This window comes from Dermacentor variabilis, chromosome 8 (genome assembly GCF_050947875.1).
Source record: "Dermacentor variabilis isolate Ectoservices chromosome 8, ASM5094787v1, whole genome shotgun sequence".
Taxonomy (NCBI): domain Eukaryota; kingdom Metazoa; phylum Arthropoda; class Arachnida; order Ixodida; family Ixodidae; genus Dermacentor; species Dermacentor variabilis.
This window is the reverse complement of record NC_134575.1, coordinates 67,085,835-67,099,347: the sequence shown is the minus strand read 5'-3', so window position 1 is coordinate 67,099,347 and position 13,513 is coordinate 67,085,835. Positions and strand designations below refer to the sequence as shown.

At 43.4% G+C, this 13,513-nt stretch overlaps 1 protein-coding gene across 1 annotated transcript; it reads right to left on the bottom strand.

Annotated features, from left to right (window-relative positions):
* Positions 1-1,616: 1,616 nt before the first annotated feature.
* LOC142590750 (uncharacterized) lies at positions 1,617-12,001 on the bottom strand. The gene is made up of 6 exons (XM_075703177.1): positions 10,870-12,001; positions 10,708-10,778; positions 8,365-8,435; positions 7,065-7,206; positions 2,157-2,433; positions 1,617-1,717 (listed from the first exon to the last, which is right to left on the bottom strand). The coding sequence occupies exons 2-6, from the start codon at positions 10,771-10,773 to the stop codon at positions 1,617-1,619; spliced, it is 657 nt and encodes a 218-aa protein (XP_075559292.1). The 5' UTR covers positions 10,774-10,778; positions 10,870-12,001.
* Between the last annotated feature and the right edge of the window lie 1,512 nt (positions 12,002-13,513).

The window sequence follows — 13,513 nt, the reverse complement described above, 5'->3', positions numbered from 1 at the left end:
TGACTGCGTTTTATGCAGAGCAATGCGAAACCCAAGTGACTGTAGTTCTTTGCAGGATGAGCTAGACAAATATGTTCATTGATGCGACACTTGGAAGATGCACATAAATTTTGAGAAGACTGTAAGGATGTCATTTACCCGAAAACAAATTACTCACGAGTTTAATTATAATATAAATGGCAACTGCGTTACTCCGGTAAACAAATTTACATACCTAGGAGTATTTTATCAACAAATTTATTGGACTACCATATATGTTACGTCACAGCCACAGCCTGTAAAGATTTAGATTTCCTGTGGAGAAACGCAAGACAATTCCCAATAGAACCTAAGCAGCTACTGCACCAAATTATTGTCTGGTCCATATCTGAGTACACTTGTACAGTATGGGACCCGTAGGTAAACAGAAATGTCAAACTAAGGCCATACCAAACATAACGTCAAGATAACATACATCAAAACATCATATAACAACAAAAGCCATAAGGTTCACCCAATTTGTCCCTTGTGAAGATAGCCTTCGATGGGATACACTAAAAAAATGGAGGGAAAATTAAGACTTAAAAATGTCTTGGAATTTTTTTTTCTAGAACGGGCACAGACAGGGACGTATAGGTATTTCTACCGCATTATGTCTCTCCATGAATCGATCACCAAACAAGGTTAGAGAATACAAGTTTAGAAATTCATTTTTTTCCGTGCACAATCTCAGAATGGAATTGCTTAACAAACCAAGTAGCCACCACTAATCCAAACTCTGTCTTCTACTCCCGGCAGTTTTTTTACATTTTAATAATCCAGAATTTTAAGCTTGTTATTTGATGTGTTTAATGTTAGACTGTGGCTTTTGATGTTCATCGCTTATCGCTATATCGCTTTTGATGTTTATTGGATACCTGTACATAGTTTATCATTTCAAATTGCGCAGTGTGTAACCCCTCCTCTATAATTAATGCCTTGTTGGCAATGAGGGTACTCTGATAATTAAATAAAAATAATTAATGTGGTGCTCTACCAAGTAAGCTGCCGTGACACCTACCTCCTGGCCACATTCTTGGGTTTCTGTGCGTGTGTTCGTATGAGATGAACCCTGGACGTGTAGGTCAGCTCTGTTCAAGGCTACACAGCGGAGGAAGTGGGTAGTTGTATTTTTGTCCACCTTTATTTCCTTATACCGTATTTTGCTATATTTACATGAAAGGTGACAATTAATTTCCCCTATACTTTCTCTGGCTTCATTGAGTGTTCTTTTGTACTATGGTCACCGGGACGATGTGCTGTGGGCAGCCAGAGCTCACTCAGATTGGGTCACGGTAGTGAACTCACACCGAACAGCAGCATATGAACCACAGCAATTAAATTTTTCCCTTTTTCTCTTTTATCTTAAGGGGGCTCTGAAACATTTTTTGAACACTAAGAAAATCTTTCTGATCTTGGGCATGGACACGCAAACGAAATATTATTCTGCTGCATGCAGCAAGGAACCTGCAGTCTCACATAACTGAGTGCTTGCTGTCTCTGTTTTAGCCCAGCTCTTTTTCTGCACTGGGCAGCGTCAACGATGACATTGCATGCCACATAGGCGGCAGCCATTGGGCAGACATAAGCAGACCCGTTCAAATTTTCTGGGAAATGCGGAAGCAGAGACTGCTAACACAGCCTCCCTGTCCTATTGCTGCTGCATCGTTGCCCTCGGGCACCTTTTCCAGGTGCCAACCTTGAACAAGAAAATCGAAATAAAAAGGAAGGGCATAAAGAATTCATATGTGTTCTTTTTTTTTAGATGGAAGTATAAGGCTTTTGATTCTGTTATTCACACATTACTTCTTGATAAGCTAGAAAGAAATGGCTTCAGGTGCCCATATATAAAGTTATTGTCTAGTTATTTTAGTAATCACTCTCAGGTGACGCATAGGTGACTATTCCAGTACAAAAATAATGTTAAAATAGGGTGTTCCCCAGGGGTCTGTTTTATCTCCACTTTTATTTAACCTGTACGTCAATGATTTGCCTCCATTTGCACTGCTTTATTGCATTCAAAAATATTTTAAGGACTATATTGCTTGAAAGGCAACGTGCTAATTCCACCACACTGTTGAGTTTCAAGAAAAGGTGTGCAGGGGGCCTTTTAAACCCTGCAATGCCAAGTGTCCCACATGCTTCATCATCATCATCATCAGCCTGGTTACGCCCACTGCAGGGCAAAGGCCTCTCCCATACTTCTCCAACAACCCCGGTTCTCCAACAACCTTGGTCCGCTGACCACTCCACTCCACTGAAAAGGGTAGACCACGTGTCTCCTGCCCAGGGATCCGACAGTCTTACCTGGTCCGGGGCTCGGAGGAGCTCATCTCGCCGGCTCAGCGTTGGCTCCAGGCTCTGCAGCCAGGCATCGTGCACAGCCTGCAAGCTGGAACCCAGGGCTGCCTGGACCTGCAAACAGAGTTCGCCCGTGCTTGAGCCTATCACTGGCGCTCTGTAGACACCTTACTGACACAGAGATGTCCGAGTTGGACAGACAAGACAGTTGTGGAGGCAACCAACCAGGAGACACAATGCAAGATAAACTTATTGCAATACCCAGTCACTGGCCCACTCCTGTAGTGCCTAAAATTTGCCCAATAATTGAGGGCAAATATTCTATAGAAGTATGGACAGGCAATGTCTAGAATGTCAGAGCTTAAAACGTTCAGCAGGCGAAAATGTAGAGTTGTACTGGGCATGACCGATAACCAACATGCATCATATAAGTTTCCCAGCAGCGTACTGGAAAATTTCATTTGTTCAATGCCCTGTAAGAATTGTCATGTGAGGCATCACCATCTGAATGAAAAATAACACAGGCATCTAAAGTTATCAAGATTACTAGAAAAGTTCTTGTACAATCGCTAAGTGCTTACTCCAGTGTGCAAAAGAATGAATAGGGAGGGTGGTTTCTGAGTGTACTCTATAAGGAATCTCCCACGGACTAGCAACAGCTTAACATCCTGCAGTAAAGGCTTTCCCTTAACCATGTAGTACTTGCAGGCACCATCAAGAACATTTGCAGCCAATATATTATAAGGTGCAGCTGAAAGCTTTTTCTCAAGACCATCCCCATTATAAGAATATATATATATATATATATATATATATATATATATATATATATATATATATATATATATATATATATATATATATATATATATATATATATATAGTTAATCCATTACAACTGAGATGCAATATGCTGCATAGACCTGTGTAACGGCAGTGCTCGTTTAACAGCCATGTCTCCTACTAAAGGTGAAAAAAGAAAGAAAAAAGTGAGGAAAAAACTAGATAAAATAAAATTCGACAGGCTGTATCAGGGAGGTAGCCACAGTGAGGCCCGTGAAACACCTTGTGCGCGCTACAGATGGTGTCTGGGCACTAGGGTACAGAAATGACATAACCAAATACACATGTTACAGCCACCGCAAATACCGTAGAGTCACCCAGTTTCGCACAGGGGCCCAGTATTAACATTTCCAAAACTTCAGAATTCTGAAAATTAAATGTTAATCGTCCACCCCCTCCGAAGCGCCTACCAGCATTAGCCGAAATATTCGCCCCACTGCAGTCCCTACGAGACTGCTAGAAGCGATGACAGGAACAGTCGCTTCCTTGCGGTGGAAAGGCAAATACCGATGGGGGTTGAAGATAATGCAGAGTGAGAATGAACAGTCCTTCAAGGAAAAAACAGTGGTTGTAGGGCTGTAGTGAGACAGATCTTGATAAAGAGTGCATGCAGCCACTGTTCCCCCACTTACCATGCAACGCGCTAGCCACACGATGCACTCCTTCACCGTCCCCAGGAAGATTGAAGCTGTTGAGCAGCATCGCGCATTGGGAAAGAATGTGAGCTGCACTTCTCGGCATTTAAAGATCGACCGGACAAGCGCACACACCTAGATTAACCCAATTTTCAATAAGAGTAGGGTGGCTGCTTCTGCAGTATCTTATGGTATTCATGCATTAAAATGCTTAAATGTTTAAGTTATGTTACAGCTAGTGGGGGTCTTAGTCTAATTTTGAAATCGCGCTCCCTTTCCTAATTGTAGTGAGCCCAGTTTATTTCCAAAGGGTGTTTGGGCACTAGGGTAAAGAAATGACCCCCCAGCTGGTGGCGCACGAGACTGGCCCATGCTGCTTCAGCCCGCTGTATTCGTAGATGGATGGGCCTACTTTGCTTTCCTCAATCTCCTGCGCTTGCACGCATTACGGAGAGGGACACATTCTTTCCTGATCAAAGTTGCTGGATATACCTCTCTCCTGCTGCCAAAGTCTCTACACGCCATTTCTGCACCATACATGTTGAAAGGGGGGCCATAGCCGAGCAAGCGTGAAATTTCTGCAACTAACTGTACACTTGCATGCCTCATAACTTCTGATAAGCACCAGTTTGAGTTTGAAAGGTCATACCCACTAGGGCACTGTGGGCTATCTCAAATGCAACAATTCCTGTTCTGATGGACAAACTTACTGCTGAGCTATGCATGCCCGAATGGTGCGTGAGCAAAATTTAGCTCTGACTGAGTCATGCATCGCGTGACAATGGTATCTCTGTGCATGTGACTGATGCATGAGCAAGTACAGTAGACTTCCATTACTTTTACTCTGGTTAATTAGATTTTTCATCTAATTTAATCCTGACCGAAGGTCCCAGCCGGTGCCCATGCATTTCTATGGGCCCAAACTGTCATTATTTTGATCCTAAAATTGGCCTACGCCGGATAATTCTGACTTGACCAGGCAGCACGCAAGCGTCTGACCCATGTAGTAACCCCAGTAGCAATCCCTGCAGTGGCAGCTTCTGTCTTGGCGGAGTTTAGGGAGCGCTGGAAGCATTGAACAAACATTTAGAGAGAGAGAGCAGAAAAATAAAATCACCCATCGAAAATGCTTATTTTCGGCCATGACCTAGGCGGATTTTCAACCAATATCCGCAGCTCATCAGTGTTTGACTACGGTATTTATCCAATGATTACACCCCCTCTCCTTTTTTGGTAGGAAAATTGGGGCGGAAATTGTCTGCGGGGTGCTATCGCACATGAAACCAAAACTAACTTCGCGGCATTCATATGCTTTACCACATAACACGAATGTAGTGTGGATCGAGATATCAAAAGTTTGGGCCCATAGAAATGCATGAATGATGGCTGGGGCCTTCAGCTGGGATCGAATGAACCAAAAAATCTAATTAACCGAAGTTGAATCAACGGAAGTCTACAGATATGGCAGTGGAGGTACCAGCAGTCATGGAGGCATTGTGCAGTCAAGGTGTACAGTAAGCACACATGAATATCTTAGCAAGTACCTACAAAGATTCTGCAGCTACCTTAATTCTTCACAAGAAAAAAAAACAATCAATCAAGAAAGGGGTCAGGCAAGGAGCCACAACTCTGCAATGCTATTCACTGCATGCTTAGAAGTATTCAAGCTGTTATAGACTGGCAAGGATAAGGAGTCAGGATCAATGGCGAATACCTTGGCAATCTGCAGATGGCATTGTCCTAAATGCTAGAGATGACTTGCAATAAATAATTGAAGGCCTTGGTTGAGAAAGTGCAAGAGTAGGTCTGAAGATAAATATTCAGAAGACAAAGGTAGTGTTCAGTAGCCTGGCAAGAGAACAATAATTTGTAATTGGCAGCCTCTAGAATCTATGCAACAGTATGATATAGGCCATTTATTTACAGGAGACCCAGATCACGATAAGATAATTTACCGAGGAATAAAAAAAAATGCATTAAAGCGCATGTGGTAGGATTTAACAAGTCACAACTAGCAGCTTACCATTATCCCTGAAAACAAAAGTGCACCATCATAGCATTCTAATGGTGCTAACATATGGGGCAGAAACCTAGACATTAACATAAAATGCTTGAGAAGCTAAGGACTGTGTAGCGAGGTATGGAATGAAAAATGATAGGCGTAACATTAAGGGATGGGAACACAGCGGTGCAGATTAGAGAGCAAATGGAGGCAGCCAGTATTCTAGTCAAGATTAAGAGAAAGAGTTGGACAGGCCATGTAATCTGTAAGGCAGATAACCAGTGGCCTATCAAGTTCTAGAATGGGTGCCAAGGAAAGGAAAGCGCAGTCGAGGATGGCAGAAAATTAAGTGGTGTGATGAAGTTCAGAAATTTGCTGGCACAAGACGGTGTCGGTAGGTGCATAGATGGGTTATTAGAGATGTCTTCATTCAAAAGTTAACATTAAATATGCTGAAGATGATGATGACGTGGCAGCATGTTGGGCCTTTAGTATGACCCACCTGCCAGAAGCATTCCAATTTTCTTAGCCATAGTACCGTTGTGGGTTTTGTTGCTGACCTTATATGGAGACACCAATATAAAGTGCACTGCATTCGGCAGGCACATAAAGAACTGCACTGATAAGAAAAGGAGGTACGACAGTGCTACCTTTCAAACCCAGTTTTGTTGAACGCCGTAGTGTGAACACAAAAAAAATGCGATTTATTGCTCCTTTTATATAACAATGCCAGCTAGTTGATGTGCAAAGGAATAGTTCCTTGAGGGAGATGTGCTGAGAATTAAGGAAGCACATATGAGCGATGGTGTTTACCCATCCCCGCACCGAGCTCTGCAGCCAAATGAGAAATCCTTAGCGGGACAGTCTGATAAAGTGCACTGTCAAGCAGGCACCCAGCTTATGCATGCCAATGTCCCGCAGCCCAAAAGGAGGTAGCAATTTCCTATCATGCTAACTACTTACATTGAGGGGTGGCACCAGCGTGGGAGTGCTCATACCATATCTCGTTGTAGCTGCATAACCAGGATACCAGCTTGTTCCGTGTATTCCATGTGGAGAAGCCGACTTTCAGGAGACATGAGAGACACTTAGGGAGATCAGTATCAAGGAATGCGAAAGAGTCACATGAAAGCTTTATGCTAAACATAAGTAAATAAAAACGAAAGAATGAACAACCAAAAGATATGACAAGTGTGAAAAGGGCAGAAGTCATCAGAAAGAACTATGGGTTTGAGGAAGAAGGGGCAGAGTGGTAGATGACTGACCAGCTCTGGCTGAGAGCCATGTGTGAGGCGCATGGCAAGCTCTCGAGGCAGCCGGCGTCCAACAAAGGGAACCAACCACCGGGTGCTACCCATTGGAGTGGCACAAAGCAAGCAACTCACACGGGCATGTGCGTTGTTCACCCTGCACACACCAGGGGGCACCCACAATGCCACGTTAGTCAGGCCTTAATATGCACCTTGTTTTAGGGTTGCAACAACTAAAAAAAAGGTGCAGCTATCAGATTTGCTGGACCATCGCATTTGACAGCTCAATTTGTGTTTCTCAATTTGTGGTGCTCCTGCCTCTTATCATGACGCCCCACACAAACTTGCTTACACTGTGCAACAAATGAATGCCATTGCAGAAATTAAGCAGTACATGGCTCAGACTTGAACAATAAATGTATTTCATGGTGGTTTTACTTTATTACAAGAAAAACATATCCCCTATAATTGAGCACCGAAAATAGGTAGACTACTTCTTAATGCAAATTGTACAGGTATCTCATGCCTGCAGGCATCTAACATGCTCCGGTATCTCTGGCTGTCAACTATGACATGAAACAAAAGTGTTTCTTTCATGCTCAATCACAATAAATGACATTTTGGCACTTGTATAAATATTGACACTTTCCATCAGTCAGAATCTCATATGTACACCTTTTCATGCAAATGTTATGGCAAAAGACTTTTGAAAAGTTACAATTCATGTACCATGCATTTGTGTACCATGAAACTGTTGGTGCATGGTGGGTATTGATTGATCGAACGATCGATCAATCAATCAATCAATCAATCAATCAATCAATCAATCAATCAATCAATCAATCAATCAATCTCTCCACCTCTCTAGCTTTAACCTTATAGTTATGGTGCTGAAAACTTTAGCACGAACTAGACACAGAGAGATATGGAAATATGCTACCAGCATAGATTCAAACACAACAAATAGAAAACCAGTGAGTACCGTTATGTTTCAATATTTGTTTGCATTTGTAACCACTGCCCAATTTAGTCTCCAAAACTTCTGTCTGGGACTACGCGATGCTTAGAAGCCAGTTATGGACTGATTGGACATTGCACTCCCATGAATAGGTGTTCTGATGAGTTTTCCCTTGTTCACACTTCAATTTATGCTGATAGTACACAAAGAAATGTTGCCAAAGAGTCGTCTATGTTTGCGTACAGTTTATGTTAGGGTTTACATTTCCATAGATCACAAGGCAGTGGCTTTTATTAATATTACAGCAAGAAAAAGTTGTTCACTTGCACACATCCTTCTCTGGGGAAAGATGCTCACCGAAACTGGAGACAGCGGTTGTGAGACTCTCCTGCTGCATGCCATGAGCCCCACGTGTCAGCTGCAGGAAGCTGTACACATTCGAAAAGAAAGTGCATTGAGATGACCTTTTTAATGTGTTTATAACGAAAAATAAAGAGAGCGAGAGACAGGGAGAGAGAGAGAACAAAGCAGGACACTGCATGAAAAACAACAGCTGCAAGGCATTTTTACTAGTGCAATTAGAGGGGACAGAGAGAGAGCATAGAAATGGACACCACATACAAAGATGATGATGATGTCTACTTGATGAAAGGCAAAAGACTATTGTTGTGAATTTCTGTACGCACACATAACCTCTTTGCTTGTTTGTATCATTTGTTGACAGACACCTGACGCAAAAAGAGAATGGAATAAACTTTTCTCCGGATAGTTTCTCGGTACCCTGGAACGCTCCTCAACTTCACGACTTCGGCATGGCTTCAAGAAGGGTGCTTTGGGGACGAAGACAGTAGGCATGACAAGAAGAACTAGTATTCAGAGGAGTCAGCTAGTGATCATGGTGCAGTGGCTTCTCTGACAAGATGTTAATGTAGTAGCGACACAACATTTTTAACTTGTCATTGTACACTCTTTAAAAAAGTTTGCACCTTTGGAACCTATCTTGTCCCACAACAATAATTGTCATCTGCCTTGCTTGCATTCCCTTTCTTGAAAACTCTGCACTCCCTGCTTTCCACTCGAAAATGCTATGTCACGCTGATAATGTGCATGTCATTCGTGACCTGGAAGTACTGGGTGCACAGCTTTAACAAAAGGAAATGCGGGCAAGATAGATGACAATTATTGTTGTAGCACAAGATAAGCCCCAAAGAATGCAAACTTTTTAAAGAGTGTATTGCTTTAAATGATGGTCCAAACCCTCTACATCCAGAAAACTTACTGTAAACCATCAGATCACTGTGAATAATTAACTATAGTACTTCTCATAATCGGTCTTGGCCTTTGTACCTCAGTGTGTGCATCATAATGGCTCACTTTGCCACAATTTCATTCTTTCCTTCCCTCCTCTCTCTCCCTGTGATCTTTGCTTTCCCCTTTCCCATTCCCCGGTGTAGGGTAGCCAACCGGACGTTATTCTGGTTAACCTCCCTGCCTTCTTCTTTTCTCTTTCCTCCTCCTCCTTGTTCCTGCAATCACTACAGCTGCCACACACACAAGCGCAGCTAGAAGAAACGCGGGCAACACTTTAACGCCCTCTCTCTCTTGAAAATTGTTATGACACTTAGCCTTTGTCGGGCTGCTAAGCTTGAGGTTGCGGGATCGGATCCCGGCCACGCCGGCCGCATTTCTATGGGGGCGAAATGCGAAAACACCCGTGTATGTACTTATATTTAGGTGCACGTTAAAAAACCCTAGGTGGTCCAAATTTCCGGAGTCAAGCCATACGGCGTGCCTCATAATGAGAGCGTAGTTCTGGCGCGTAAAACCCCATAATTAACTTTTTTTAAGGACACTTAGGCTTACTGATTCACAACGTCAGCAAATTTACGCCCGTGTGGTGACGTCATGATAGTGCGCATGGCGCCATGTCCAACACTTCGAGACAAACTTCAGTATCATGCTAAAGTTTCTCACAAGTGCTCCCAGACCTTCATAAGTGCTCCCATACTATACACACCGAGTGTTGTCATTTCACATGAGAGAATGTGCGGTAAAGATTAAACAACGTTGAAAACATGTGCTGGTTTTTTTTAAAATGGACGTGTTCATTTTTTGTGTAACTGTAATCAGTGAAACTAACAACATTAACGGCAGTTATCGGAAATAATCGGAGGAAAGATTGTCGGAGATTATCGGAGGAAACAGCCACAACTATAACACACAGTACATTTCACCCCGTGTGACTGCCAATTATACTATTGTTGGCAAATTACACTGAGCACTGTGGGAAGAACTATCTGAATCCTCAAGCGAGCGCTCAGATTTTGCGATGCCCTGCGTCGGACACAGTGGAAGTTATGCGAAACCATCAGAATGACCGAGCAAGGACCAAGTATATTTGTTAGCTCTTTTGTTTGGCAGTTACGTGTTGTTATCGAAAGTTACAAGGATATTCCTTTTGTTCAAAGGAATGAACCATGCGTAAATAAATTACCAAATTTTTATCACAACAATGAGTGATTTATTTTGCGTGCCTCCCTCAATGCGCAGTTAGTTCGGCTTCTAACACGTAGAATGCAAATAATGATATGACAGTGCAATTACATAACAATACAATGCAAGTGACGAGACCTTGTGACCTGGAATCAAGAGCAAGAGATGGCATGAGCTGTCAAGAAGATCGTTGACGACAGAGCTCACCGTGTCGTTGGAGCCACTGCGACCAGAGGAAGTGGACCCGTCGGTGCTCTCGGAGCGGGTTGGCATGTCAGCTGAGCGATGGGTGAAAACAACCGACACAAATCGCTGTAAACAATACAACAACCGGACGACAGTATACACACAACTACTTGCACAACTTACGCGCCGCGTTACCGAAGGAAGCAGCGGCAGTTCGCGGCTGCGTCTTGGCTGCGTTTTCGGCTGGTTTCGGCCGGTGGTTTCGGCCTGGTTTCGGCTAACTGCACACGCATGGACTCCGACATTGGGCAGCGATCGCTTCGAGCATATAGTTTCTCACTAGGTAATGTAGTGAGAAACTCTGAAGCCCATCACGCATTTCACACAACGTAGTTTTACTTTCATTTTACAAAGATTAATAATGCGCTTACGAGCTTTTCTACAATAGAAAAGTACATTTTATCGGTAGCGTTTTCTACTGTCAACATCGTATACCACAGCGGCAATCACCATGTACCATAGAGTTTCATATTAGTATACCTAGAGGGAAATCTGGCGCTGCGATCGTTCAACCATCATGGGACTGATGGGAAGTGCAGGCTTCGGATTGGCGTTCTGCTGACTGGCGAACCAGTCTACAAGTTTTTTTTTTCAGTTTTGGTTTCGCTTCAAGCTCAATTGCTTTAACCTGCAGTGGGACAGTGCAACGCAAAGCTCTCTGCCTTTGTTATGTTGCTCGAAGTGGCGATAGCGCGCTGAGCCAGCGACTGAGACGATGTTTGTGTCGCGGTGTGGTGTCGAAGTCCTGACGAGAAAGCGACGGCATCGTAAACATTGAAAGAACATGTTTTGAGCGTTTGGACTTTGGTTTGTTAAGTGTGTTGGGTTGACGCTGTAGCGTTACGTGCTTTATGAAACTTCAGAATAGGGAAAAGAAGGCACTACTGATACAAGACATATACAGTTGTACTTCTAGTGGCTTGACAATCAAATTTTATTGACGGCTTCATCATGCATTGCTGGTTTATGTGCTCATTGAAATGCGTGTTTTAGGTCTCTGAGAACACAAACTTACTTGTGGTAGGACAGGTTGCTGCTTCCTGGCTGTAGTCTAGGGTCGCAAAATGGGTAATTTCAAAGCCACGCCATAACGCTTCGGAAGCGGTATCTCAATATAATGTATGATGAAGCATACTCGTTTGAGGCCACTAGCGTCCTAGCTAGCACTGCAGCAGATGTGCTTAAAAGTACTTGAAGACGTTCAGCAATCGTGACAGCTGACGCAGCCTTTCGAAAGAGCAAGAGAGTTCGCAAGTGCCTGTCGTGTGCGAGAAATTTCTCGCGTTTGTAGCGAGCAGATGTCGTAGCAGACGACACTTGCAGCATTCCGCTCAAGGGGGCAAAACTTTCTCACAATACAACATTTTTATTTCCAATAATACTTGACGAGTATTTTTATATAAGTAAATGCATGGTTGTTATAGCTGTTGCAAAAATAAATAAATAATTATTCTCTGGCGTTGAATCGGGAACATAATCGCACAAGAATGCATACCCTGGTGTGTCCTGGTGATAAACCATAGTAAACCATGCTTCCATCTCACAGTCATACAAAGTTTATGTAGCGTGTTGTACATTATGTGACATACTGCAGAAATAAAATTAGTTTTTATGCGATAATATTTGAGTATAGCTTCGTTTAATGCGCCGCAAGCAAACGCCACTAGTCTAAAGATCGAAGTCAATCCGAAGCCTGTACTTCCCATCATTCCCTTGTAGGTTGAGGCAACGCTCATGAGAACCCCCGTAGACACTAGCGCCACATTTCCCTCTAGGGTATTATTAGAAACTCTATGCCATGTACGAAGTTAATCTCGAAGGCCATGCTTTTGCATACAGCACGATCGTCTACGGCTGTAGCTCACAGCTGGCGTGTACACTCCACTCATAGCTTAAAATTGCTTAAGCCCATAGTTTTACACTTTTTATTGGTTTTATCTTTCAATATTTATCGTCTTTTGAATGATTTTATTAGAAAAGTGTCTACAACATGCGGTTTTCGGAAGGGCGGAGTCGCGCCGCTCTTGCCACCCGCGAAAGTGCGAAACGCCACCAAACCACTTTGAACTTTCCGCGGAACATTCCATTGGATACAAAGAACCGCCCGTGAACACGATTACGACGCTGGCGAAAATTTACAGCAGCAATGAATTAGAACGCACTTTTTTGCTGCAATATCTGTGTTTGTCTGGTTATGGTGGCCCCATAGTCTGGTTGTGCTCTGCGCCACGAGGTAGCACCACGGTTCCGGCCGCGCTAAAACCCCTTGAATATTCGAAAGTAGCCACACTCTCCTCACCGCGACGCTTTCCTCCTCGATTCTCCTCGCGCGCCGGCTGCGCGCGCTGCACCTGAAAAGCTGTTCATGTAATGGCTGCGCACGCCACGATTATTCTCCTTGGCTACCGCGGAGGGGGCCGCAGCATTCGACGGAGGCGCATGATTTTGGGCCAGTGACGCGCTCCATTGGTGTAGAAAATTTTGAAAAATAGTAATAACACCATAGAGAATGATGAAGGTAACGTTTATGAGAAGGTTGTTAAAGCCGCATGAGTCATAGTGATTTAAAGGGAGCTTGGAGGCGAGTTCTACACTTCAGATATTTTTTTCTGCCACAGGATAAGAGGCTTAACTTTTTGCACTTGATCTAGTATTGCTAGTGGCCCATCCCTCAGTGTTTGACATTCTTTTTTTCTTGCCTGTGTACGTACGTTCACCGCAGGTATATATTAGGCGTGCCTACTGATAACGAATTAGTCGAGAGTAC

What these genes read in the sequence shown, in the direction of transcription:
- LOC142590750 (XM_075703177.1), bottom strand. Translation starts at nt 10,773, where the DNA reads ATGCCAACCCGCTCCGAGAGCACCGACGGGTCCACTTCCTCTGGTCGC. An exon ending in AACCGCTGTCTCCAGTTTCG is followed by an intron (nt 7,207 to 8,364) that starts GTGAGCATCTTT and finishes TGGTGTGTGCAG; the next exon opens with GGTGAACAACGCACATGCCC. An exon ending in TGATGATGATGATGAAGCAT is followed by an intron (nt 1,718 to 2,156) that starts GTGGGACACTTG and finishes TTCTTGTTCAAG; the next exon opens with GTTGGCACCTGGAAAAGGTG.